General features: G+C 36.3%; 1 protein-coding gene across 1 annotated transcript in view; it reads right to left on the reverse strand.

The window, feature by feature from the left end:
- Positions 1-34: 34 nt before the first annotated feature.
- Positions 35-12,534, reverse strand: part of LOC111507891 (uncharacterized) — a 30,129-nt gene continuing 17,629 nt past the window's right edge. Inside the window, exons 6-8 of the mRNA XM_074172246.1 lie at positions 9,096-9,315; positions 8,114-8,333; positions 35-3,443 (exon numbers count right to left, since the gene is read on the reverse strand). Coding sequence (XP_074028347.1) covers positions 3,152-3,443; positions 8,114-8,333; positions 9,096-9,315 — 732 coding nt within the window. The 3' untranslated portion in view covers positions 35-3,151. The remainder of the gene's footprint in view (positions 3,444-8,113; positions 8,334-9,095; positions 9,316-12,534) is intronic.

A 12,534-nucleotide genomic window follows, 5' to 3' on the forward strand; every position in this document is an offset into this window, starting at 1 on the left:
ATTTTTGGTATAGGGTGTATCACATAAACTCCCATTAGAATTATGCCATGTATTAAAAAATATAAAAATATACAGGGTGTTACATTTGAATTAGGTAAGTTGGTACCAACTTGCGGTATAACCGAAAAAGGTTAAAGAAACGACATCATTTTCATTCGATGAAGCATATTGAAAAAACTATATTTGCCAGTTTTCAGGATAGGAATCCCATTATTTCCCAACCGACAGACATTGTGCAGTTCCCTATACAGGCTGATTCACGGTGGATGGCACATTAGACGTTTCTGGTGAACCAGACAACGGATCACTTTGAAAATTTAATGGAGGGCATATTCGGACATTCTCTAGCCAATTAAAATATTTTCGACAATGCGGTGTTGCCGCTTCTATTAGAAAGCAGTAGCAACTTTGATTTTTCAAATGGAACACTCTGTATATAACATTATTTTTGGAATCTTCAACAATTGCCCGACAACTTTTCTTGATATTTTCCTATACCTATCTGTTACCGTTTTCGAAATAAAAATTAATTTCAATTTTTTTCTTCGAAAATCATGACTTCTAAAAATGCCGATATCTTTTAGTTAAGAAGTACTATGATATCGAAATTTGGTTTGGAGTTGGGTGATACTTGGACACTTCCCACACGTCAGCCTAATCTCCGTTACTTCAATACAGGGTGGTAAAAAAATACAGTTTTTTCGTTTGCTTGAAAAAGTTGCTGAAATTTGATTATTTTAAATAGAACACCCTGTATATTATTGAAAATTCGGAAATCTGCTGAAATTTGCTTTCTTTCTATGTATATCATACCTATACCTAACTAGTCAAGTTTCGGACTTATGAACATTTATTTGTGAAAATGTCCCTTCAGAATGGTATTTCCATTCGGTATTTGGTAAGCAGGCCATGATTACTATTTGACAGTAGCGTTGTGACATTCTCCTAATAATATCGACTTTTTCGTCACTTCAGAAGTTGCAAATACCTTCAAAACGATGGAACAAAACTATTCAAACGAAGTTCTTATGAATTTGTTTATTATTTTTGGACAGTGTGACAAAATTATCAGCAGAACATGTAGAAAGTTCAATGAAATGTATCCGAATCTACCGCCAATGAACCTCAAGAAATTTATATGAATTCAGAACAATTTCAATATGTTTGGATAAACTTTAAAAAAGCACCAAGAAACTTGAAATTGGAAATATTGATATGAATAATTATAAAAAAGTAAAACAATCATGTGGAATATTTCAAAATATGTTCGAATCGCTGGCCGTTCACTTCCAAGTACTTTAAAATGCGGGTGTTGACTGCTTTCGTGGTGGCACATCTGATTTCATTGGGATCCAAATCTTCAAATGTTTGGGCAATCCTTTCTAACAATTCATCTCTCGAACGTATGGGTATTTTGTAAACTTTTTCTTTAAACATTCCCCACAAATAAAAATCTAATGGATTAAGATCGGGTGATCTCGCTGGCCAATTCCATGGTCCCAAGCGCCTCATCCACCGATCGTCAAATAGTCTATCCAGTTCTGCGCTCACTTCTCTTGTGCAATGTGCAGGAGCTCCGTCTAGTTGGTACCAACAGTTTCGATAATCTTCGAGTGGCAGATTATCCACGAAACTGTCTACAGTATTCTCCAAAATATTCAGGTAGCTTCTGGATGTTAATGACTCCTCGTATATCACGTACCTCAATTTGTTGTCCATCAACATGCAGAAGACATTAAAACTAAATTTTTCTTAAAATCCGGCTTCTTTTGTGACGTAAGGATTTTCACTGGACCAATAATGACGATTTTTTCTATTGAAAATCCCTTCTCTCGAAAATTTCGATTCATCAGTCCAAATAATTTTATTTAAAAAAAGTGGATCTTCTTGAATGCGTGTCAACAACATTTCACAAAATTCTACTCTCTGTTGAGGATCTTGAGGCTGCATTGCTTGAATTTTGGTGAATTTATAATCATGCATTTTATGTCTTCGCAAGATTCTTTGAACCGATGAATATTTTATACCCAAATCTTCTTCAGCACTTCTTATCGATGACTCGGGAAATGCGTGAAAATATGCTAAGACATTAATCTGGTTGTCTTCGAAAGTTACGGGTCGAGGCAAGTTTCTTGGTGCTTTTAAAGTTGATCCAAATGCATTGAAATTGTTCTGAATTCGTATAAATTTCTTAAGGTTCATTGGCGGTAGATTCGGATACATTTCATTGAACTTTCTACATGTTCTGCTGATAATTTTGTCACACTGTCCAAAAATAATAAACAAATTCATAAGAACTTCGTTTGAATAGTTTTGTTCCATCGTTTTGAAGGTATTTGCAACTTCTGAAGTGACGAAAAAGTCGATATTATTAGGAGAATGTCACAACGCTACTGTCAAATAGTAATCATGGCCTGCTTACCAAATACCGAATGGAAATACCATTCTGAAGGGACATTTTCACAAATAAATGTTCATAAGTCCGAAACTTGACTAGTTAGGTATAGGTATGATATATATAGAAAGAAAGCAAATTTCAGCAGCTTTCCGAATTTTCAATAATATATAGGGTGTTCCATTTAAAATAATCAGATTTCAGCAACTTTTTCAAGCAAACGAAAAAACTGTATTTTTTTACCACCCTGTATTGAAGTAACGGAGATTAGGCTGACGTGTGGGAAGTGTCCAAGTATCACCTAACTCCAAACCAAATTTCGATATCATAGTACTTCTTAACTAAAAGATATCGGCATTTTTAGAAGTCATGATTTTCGAAGAAAAAAATTGAAATTAATTTTTATTTCGAAAACGGTAACAGATAGGTATAGGGAAATATCAAGAAAAGTTGTCGGGCAATTGTTGGAGATTCCAAAAATAATATTATATACAGAGTGTTCCATTTGAAAAATCAAAGTTGCTACTGCTTTCTAATAGAAGCGGCAACACCGCATTGTCGAAAATATTTTAGTTGGCTAGAGAATGTCCGAATATGCCCTCCATTAAATTTTCAAAGTGATCCGTTGTCTGGTTCACCAGAAACGTCTAATGTGCCATCCACCGTGAATCAGCCTGTATAGACAATGCCTCGAATTGAAATTATTTCAACTTTGAAAAATATTCATATTCACAAAATTGTCAAAATTCAGTCACATTAGTTATACTTCTTTTCTGAGAACTTACTTATAGAAAGCCTTGAAATTGATCTAAAAAAGAATTTCAAAGCCAAATAACAAACAAACGTAATCAACAATACAATCGAAGTTAAGAATGCAATTACATCTAACATATAATATTTCCAGGCAGGCATTTTCACCGCAAGGCTTCTCAGATGTCTTGCTCCTTTGTTCCTGATGACATATTCGGTCCAATAGATTGCTCTTTGTAGACTAGGAATCTCTTCGTCTCTATATATGTCTCCCATCTCCCTGGCCTTCTCACGATATCTGTAAAATAAAAATACGTATTTTCTGTCCTGAGTATCTGTAACAGGTAAAGCCGTTATACTTATACGGTGTGGTCGTAAAAAGTATTTTCCACACCCTTTGAATGGGATAAGCTAGCAAGGTCGGTTGGGAAAAATACTATGTATTTGGCTTTCTTCTCCGTTGTTATACCAAACATTTGGGAGCCTGAACTGAAGGAAGAAATCAATCATTCGAAATATACTATTTACAAATTCGCTGCCTGTTCATTTTTATCAAAAAATATTTACCAATTCATAAGTTTTTATTTTCTTCAAAGTAGTACCCCTCAGATATAATATACTTGGGCCAGCGTTTTTCCAATCCTCGAAGCAGTTGTTATATGCACTCAGAACACTGTTCTGAACCAGAGAACTGTACACACCTCAGCAACTTTTGAGGCTTTATAAAGCTCAGATCAGACCTTTTTTGGAGTATTGTTCTCATGTGAGGAGCTCTGTAGTAAACCCGAAACGGTTTTACCATTATTATTATATATACGTATCTCAGTGAAACCTCTACGGGTTTATAGCTGAGTCACCAGTGGAATAATACGTCATTAACTGCCTATCAACCCTCGGTAACTCTTTCACTATTGCCGTGTTTGTTTTATTCAAATAAAATTTAGCAGCTGCTGTCACCAGATGCGAATTTTTCCACATCAAATTTTGGATGTTAGGCAAGTCCGAAACAGGCTTGAATTCTGCCTCCTGCATTAGGAGGAGGTCTTTGGTTGCGGAGAGAAAAGATCCTAAAAATTTGCAGACACTTCCTTCCAAGAGGTTAGTATGGTAGATTTTGAAATAAAAGTCTGCTTAACCCTCTATAGGACCAATTATTGTAATTTTTGTTTTCAACTTTTCTTCATATAATAAGTGGTCAACTGCATATATAAACTGCAAAGTATCTTGAAAAACCTGAAAAAATCGTCACTTCCGGTTCTATAGGGTGGTAAATTATTATACCAAAGTGCATTGAGTGTTTATATGGAACCAAGCAAAACAAGGTTAAATAATATACCACTTTATTGAAATGAAACTTTATTCAACAATAACTATGACATTTTTTTCAAAACTGCATTATTTGCTATTGACATTACCATTTTGATGAAATGGATCGAAGCATTTTTTGCAAAGAGCAACATTGCAGGCCTTGCAAACAAAGTTGCTACGTTTCTGTTTCTCTTTGGTACTACAGAACGCGCATCTTCTATAAGTGGAAATTACAGGTAAGTGGCTACCTACGTCCAGTAACCGAATTGAATGATGTACAGTCCCCCTCGCATATCGACTATTATTTTTTCGGCCAGTCCTTCCTTCATCAATTGACCTCCCCCGTTTCTGTATACTGGAAAATGTCCCAATGAGCTGATCTATCAGGCAACTCCTAAATTGCAAATGCGTCATGCACTTGGAAGCGTGATTTTCACTAATATATTGAGTCTTGTACATTATGTACGAATTCACCACAGCTGCATCAAGGAAATAGAAAAATAATTTCATCCACCACCTACGCGATTTCCATGAAATATTATATGTTGAATGTAACTGATCAAAGTGATCAACGCCTCCCATGTGCAGGTTATAATCCCGGATCGCTCTTGGACAAATTATATCCTCTTCCTCTCCTCTTTTATTTCTCCTCTGAACCAAGGCTTTATCAGATGGATCATGCATATTGCTCGCCAATATGACGGGATTGGTACTTCTGTCTTTCCATTTGTACACTGTTATGTCACCTGAAGAAGCAAAATCGAATTGTCCTAACGATAAGCTTTATTTGGACAAAGTTTGTCATGGGGAAATTGTTTTCGGTTGGAACGAAATGTTCCGCTAGCAAATATTTTGTCATCCAATAACCTTCGAAGCAATGGAAATGATGAGAAAAAATTGTCAAAATACAAGCAGTAACCATGCCCTGAGAGAGGTTTCGATAAATTCACAACAACTTTCTCTCCCAAAGCAAAATTGTCAGAATTTTCAGACTTTCCTTGGTACACATCGAAATCTACCATATATCCTGTGTTTGCATAAGCCATTGCCCACACTTTGATCCCTCTCTTGATGGGTTTCAGAGGCATATACTGTTTCGGCGTTGACCGACCTTTGAATGCCACCATACTCTCGTCGATAGAAATAAATCTTGATGGTGCGAAACTTTCCTTGAATTTGGAAGAAAGATGGGTAAGTAGAGGCTGCACTTTATATAATTTGTTATATCCATCTTCACCTTTTTTGGGCATTCGTTCATGGTCAGCCAAATGGAGAAACCTCAATATTTTCAAAAACCTTTTCATTGTCATAACCTTTGAAACTCTCTCATTATGAAAATTGTGATTGTTTGACCAGTACATTCTGATACTCGGTAAATTGTTGATTTCAAACAGTAACAATAGTCCAAAGAAAGCTTTCAACTCAACAATATTCAAATCCAGTTTCACACCTTTTTGTAATGCATATAAATTGATCTGTTCTACAAAAGTTTTCATAATGATAGGCTATAGACATAATGGATAGGACATCATTAGTGGAAATTCTACCTACCACTCCAAAAGGTCAATAAAAGATGAATGACTTGAAAGAAAGGTTGGGAAGTGGAGAAGCTTTTTCCCACTTTATTGCTCCTGCGTTATCACATGGATTTATTTTTGCCGGTGCTACTTCAGCTTTAATCGTTTCCTCTTCACTAGCTTCGGAAGGCTCGCTTGAGGAAACAAAAGCATGACGGCGGGGCGGTTTCGTTTTACTATTTTTTTCATCGAAAGTATAATCTGGGTCCGATTCTTCTGGATCAACAGTTGGAGACTGACGACGTATTCTTTTAGGAGGTAATATTTGACGTCGCGTCTTTGGTCTACAGCCTGATATCTACAGAGAAGTCGAATCTACATTCAGAGTGGGAGTAGATCTTGAAGAAGAACTTGAGGAGCACAAATGGCTATTCGATCGAATAGAAAGAGCTGACTCATACGGAAAATCGTCTTCTGCGTTCGAGTCCCCACCTATGTCTGAGTCTATAGCCTGCCGGTCTGTTATTCCTTCTTGATCTGATGTCTCCTCATCGAGGAGGGCAAATGCTTCGTCGCTTGACAATTTCGAAAGGTCGAAAGTGTTCATTCCTAAAAAGATAAAAGCGACCCTGTTTATATCCGTACTCTAAAATAGTTCATATCATCTTTGCCTCTTCAAAATTCACGCAGACTTACTTCCCGAGAAAATTTCGAACCACTCTAAGACCGCTGCTTCAGCTCCTAGAAGTCCCAGGAAGAAATCACGAGTGCTCCGTGCCCCTTCGTTCCTCAAATCGTTCTTCGTAACCGTCGTCCACGTTCAACGTAGGTCATCAGAAAACATATTTCGATGCATTGACATAACTTTCAATGCTGGGATATTGATATGCCCGTAATTACATCTTGAGCTACGTGACAAATATATTTGACTTTTCAAAACACTCCAATGAATATTGTTTACATAAACACTCTCGCTCTTGCCGTAACTTACATTGTATGAGAGACAGATTCGGCGTTTAAAAAAATATGAATTAAAGAACTCTGTCTCTTCCCGCAAAGACGGTGGCTGCTCATCGTTTTGAGGTTCAACTCAGTACACCTCGAACTTCACTATTCAAGAACTCTTTAATTTGGAGAACTGATCTCCAGCGATTCAAATCCAACGTGAATCGCTAATTTTGCACAGACACCGCTCTGAAAGCGCCTTAAAGCACTCTTAGCGTGGTGCCTATAGTGCTTGTGGTTTAGGTTCAAGAAAAAATATGAGCTTTCTCAGCGATTCGGTTTTCATCTCTATAATCGTCGCAAAACGCCGTCCTCTCATGAGTCTCTTCAATCTTGGTAACAGGGAAAAGTCGCAGGGGGCCAAATCTGGTAAATAAGGTGGCTGATTCATGATCACGATGCTGTTTTTGGCCGAAAAATTACGAACAAGCAATGACAAGTAGGCAGGTGCATTATCGCGATGAAAAAGTCATGATTTGTATGTTATGTGGTAGCCACTATATGCAAACTACTGAACCATAAATACAATTGAATTGGATATTTTTTTCACAATGCACATTCTAGAATATCTGTCAAATTCTTATAAAAATTGATACAATTGTCGTTTCAAGTATCTAATATAGATAAACTTACACGAATCTTTTGAAAGTAATAACGATATGGTTAATCTGACGCAACGCAGTTTGAATATACGCGTCGCGTCTACTGTAAGACGACGGGGGATGATGCGCGGGGGTAGAGGGGCGGCCTAAGAAATGAAGCGCCATCGCCGAGAATGCGACTAGAACGCGTACAGACGCGTTCTAGTCGAGAGAATGGTGGAGAAACGCATTTGTGGATCAGTCCAGTTACACTGAAGATACCTGATGGGTAGAAACAGCCATGTCTGGGGTTAAAAATGAATGCTTCGTGTTTGGGCTCTGGTTTTCAATCCTTTGCCATGCAATGAAAGCTGCAGTTGAAGACAGATGACGAAGCTGGGTTATGCAACGAACCGCCTAGGGGAGCCCCGTTTATCTTCGATATTAGAGTTCTCTGTCGATCAAATAGATGGCGTTTTCGTGAGGGGAGATGTCGTTGGCCATACTCATATAGGTAATCTCAAACTAATTCAACTAAGGAACGATATAATACTTACTTGGGGTTATTTATCACTTCGTTGATGGCATATAATAATACATTTTTGGATAGTTTCCTCCTATCCAGTTTTATTCCGCTTCCCCATTTAACAATTTTATTCAAATTTGTTTTTTGATCACCAAAGAATGGAATGCCGATAACAGGTATATTATTAATAACGGCTTCTTGAAGCGACAAAATTCCACCATGTGTTATAAACAACTTAACATTGCGGTGCCCTGAAAAATAGTTTATATACCAATTATTCCAGTTCAATAAAATTGTTACTTTTTGGTTAATCTTTTTATTTTTTTTTCAGGGATTTCAAATCAATTTATATTACATTAGACAATGGAAGTCTGAACTGATGAAATACACTTATTCATTCTCTAATAATTAAAGAACAAATTCAGCCCAAAATCCAAACCCAATTATTTATTCCATTTATAGCATTTGTTTTAAAAAAACAGCGTTTTTTTTCAAATTTTATGTTTAAATATTTTATAAACTATAATGAATATGGCTACATCACACATATTACTTTTCATCAATACTTTGAGCGTCTCTTCCCATTGTGATATGTATTTTTCACGAATGTGAATAATATGATATTTTGATATTTGCTATATTATAGTAATTTTAAATATGATTTCTCTGAACATTAACTCAAAGCTTAATGAAATTCTATTTTTCTATATCGATACCTAAGTATTATTATACATTTGAAAATATTAATAATGAAATTCTTCATTATTTAAGAAAAAAATAGATTAAGACTTTCTTTTTCACAGAATATTTTTGAAAATAAAGGCTGAAGTTCAGTTCCGGAATAAATTCAACAACTGAACTGTTTATATACATTTGGAAGTGATTTTCAGTGAATGACGAAAATATAATTTTCATTTAATCTGATCGTGAAAATTATTTTTTGAAACAAACTGAATGATTTTGGTCGTCAATGCAAGCCCAATATATTCTAGAAAGAAAAAGTGATAACTTACGGAGTATATCCTGCTGTGGAACCCATTTTTGGACCAAGACGTTACTGGAAATATCACCTAATTGACAATCTATTTTCATCAGTACTTTATACGGAATCTGGGCGAAAGCATCCACGAGGGTTTTTCGGAATTCATTGGACATGGATTCACAATTGACATTACCTCCCAGGGCGAAGTAAATCGCTCCATTTTCAGCTCCATCCAAGAACTTTTTCAAATCCTTGAAAAAATCATCTTATACTAATTACTTTTCATGCACATCATTATTCAGCTCGGGAAATCAGGGGAAAAATACTTTATCGAAAGTCATTTGACAGATTCCGCTTTAAAAATATTCCAATAGACAGATTCATATACGAGGTTTGTTCAAAAAATAAAGTGACTGTTAAAATTCCGCGGGCTGCGTATCTGTATCTGTAGGGTAGGGAGGGTACGTGTAGACCCACAGCATTTAGGCCACATGTGGCCCATTTTACATCCTCCCTAGGAGTTGTCCTCCTAGGTCATTGTCCATCCTGTCCTTTCCAGGAAGGTGGACAGGTCTCTGGGAGACATCTTCTTTATATCGGCAGGTGTGGGCCAAGACTCGCCGAACACTATAGTAAAACCAATAATGATTGAGAGTAAAGCGCGTTGTCATATCTAAATTTTACGTTACCAGTTTATAGCAGAATCAAAATATAGTAAGCAGTAGAGTTGTAGGTTGTGGCAAATTATAGATAATACACAATACTAGTACGATTAAAAGGTATTATTTATGACAAAAATCAGTAATGAGCTTGTAATGAGTAATACTTATACTTTTCCTGATTACTGATCAGTTAAAATTCATTATTTTCTGTATAGTGTTAGATATTTATTACAACTAGTGGCAACGCTGTACGCAACGATATTTCTGTCTTTGTCACTTTACCGTAACTTCCATCTCATCGTTGCAGTCCTCACTAATGTACTTGCAGCCATGAGCGTATCATTGGTTTGTGAAATATACAGCGTGAATTGTACGTTTTACAGTTAAGTTAGTCAGCAATCGACGTGTTGTGATAACAATTGGTGAAAATAATAGTGCTAATAAGTGTTTAAGCGTTACATAATTATATTTCTACACCGTTCTCAAACTACTCAAAAAATGGGAGACATGGTCGGGCCTTCCACGTCGAAAAAGGTCATTAAGAGAAAAACAAATTGTACTGCGAGTATTTCACTGTCTTGAAAGAGATCATCAGCCACCAAAAGATGACGTTGTGCATATGTGCTGTAATTGTACGTGTGTACCTCCGAATAACCAACCGGGCATTTCTACATCATTAAGTTCCACAATTACAAAAGATAAATTAGTTGATATGTGCTCTGATTATACCGGTGTACCAAAATCATCGATTTACAAAATACTAAGAGAAGCAGAAATTCATGGGGACGTACAAACGCCAAAAACTAGTAGCGGACGAAAAAAAATCACAGTTGATGAAGAAGCCAAAACCAGTATACGCAGAACTATTCACAGTTTCTTTTTCAGAAATGAGCTGCCCACACTACAAACAGTTCTGGAGGCACTTAGCGATCATGAATTGGTCCCAAAAATGGGTAAAGAAACTTTTAGGAAACTTGTACACGAAATGAAATTTACGTACGGAAAAGTTGACAGGAAAAGCATTCTCATTGAACGTCAAGAAATAATAGCATGGAAAAGAAACTATCTAAGAAAAATTGACGAATTTCGGAAGCTCAAAAAAAATTGTACTTCATGGACGAGACATGGCTTAACCAAGGACATACGGTCAAAAAAGTATGGCAGGATGGTAATATAACAAGCGCACGACAAGCCTTTATTGAAGGTTTGTCAGTTGGGATAAAATAGCCATCTGGAAAAGGTAGCCGTCTGATAGTTACGCATATAGGAAGCGACAGTGGATTTTTACCAAATGGTGAATTAATATTTAAATCTAAGAAAACAGGCGACTATCATGAAGAGATGAATGCGGAGGTGTTTGAAAAATGGTTTGAAGGCATCATTCAACTTGTGGAACCTGGGTCTGTCATCGTCATGGACAATGCCCCATACCATAGTCGACATTTAGAACCATTACCGAAACAATCATGGAAAAAAGCAGCAATTCAAGAATGGTTTATTAATAAGAACATCCAATATAACAAAGATAGTTTAAAGGCAGAACTACTCCAGCTAACAAAATTACACACAGACAAATATAAAAAATTCGCAGTGGATGAAATGGCGTTAAGTCGTGGAATTACAGTTTTAAGGTTACCACCATACCACTGCGAATTAAACCCAATAGAATTAATCTGGGCGCAAGTAAAAGGATATGTGGCACGAGAAAACAGAACATTTAAATTAGTGGACGTGCAACATCACCTACAAGAAGCTATTCGAACTGTTTCTGCAGAAGACTGGAAACAAGCCAATTGCTGAATTTGATATACTTTTTGGATGGCCGCTTGTAGAACTTTCGGTCCCCATGCAATAGCTCCATACGTTAACATAAGTCTTATTATTGCAGTTTAGATCCAGGTGACCACACGGGTTGAAATACCCCATACGCGTCCCACTGTCCTTCGACATAAGCCACACATGCTCTTTTTGCTTTATTCTGTAGGTGAGAGTTCCATGTTAACTTCCTGTCGAGGATAGTTCCAAGGTATTTCACCTCATCAAAGAAGTTCAGTTTGCTTTTGAAGATTTCTGCAGGTTTTGAGCCCAATAAACTTCTTTTCCTGGTGAGAAGGACCATCTCAGTCTTCTTGGGATTGATCGAATTTACGTGGGCTGCGTAAATTCGATTGGCGATTTTTTTATTTTTTTTTGCTATTATACTCTTCTCGCACATATTCACATAATTCACCTTATATTTTGGATAGACCTCGAACAGGGTACACCGCGATGACCGTCAATTAGCAGAATTTTGGGAAATTATAGGATTGGAATCCTGAAAATTGGCTAACATAGTTTTTTGATTATGCTGTATCGAATGAATATAATGGCGTTTTTACAACACTTCCGGCTATACCGGAAATTGGTACGAACTTCCTAAATTCAAACATAATACCCTGTTTATTTTGACATTTTTCAATAGGTACCTGGCATAATTTTAATGTAAGTTTATGAAACACACTCTTTACCAAAAATGAACAGTTATCCATATAGTCATTTGTTTACTGGAAAAAACTAGGTATTCGTCCACAGCTTACTTGATCAAAGTGTACATGTCTACATGAAAAAACCTAAAAGCTCTGTATTTCAAAGATGACTCTAGCAAAACGTCAAGTATGCTACAGTTTTGGAAAGGTAATTTCAAGCTCTATCTAAAAAATAAGTTTTTTACATAACTGGATTCTACGTAAAAAAGTACTTTGAAAATGTTTTCATAGAAACAATAAATTCCTGACGGGTAAAAAGTTACGGCAACTTATTTTCGAAAAA

The sequence above is a fragment of the Leptinotarsa decemlineata genome, unplaced genomic scaffold (genome assembly GCF_025532065.1).
Source record: "Leptinotarsa decemlineata unplaced genomic scaffold, Ldec_3_MD MMD2_tig00000035_RagTag_RagTag, whole genome shotgun sequence".
NCBI classification, from domain to species: Eukaryota; Metazoa; Arthropoda; class Insecta; order Coleoptera; family Chrysomelidae; genus Leptinotarsa; species Leptinotarsa decemlineata.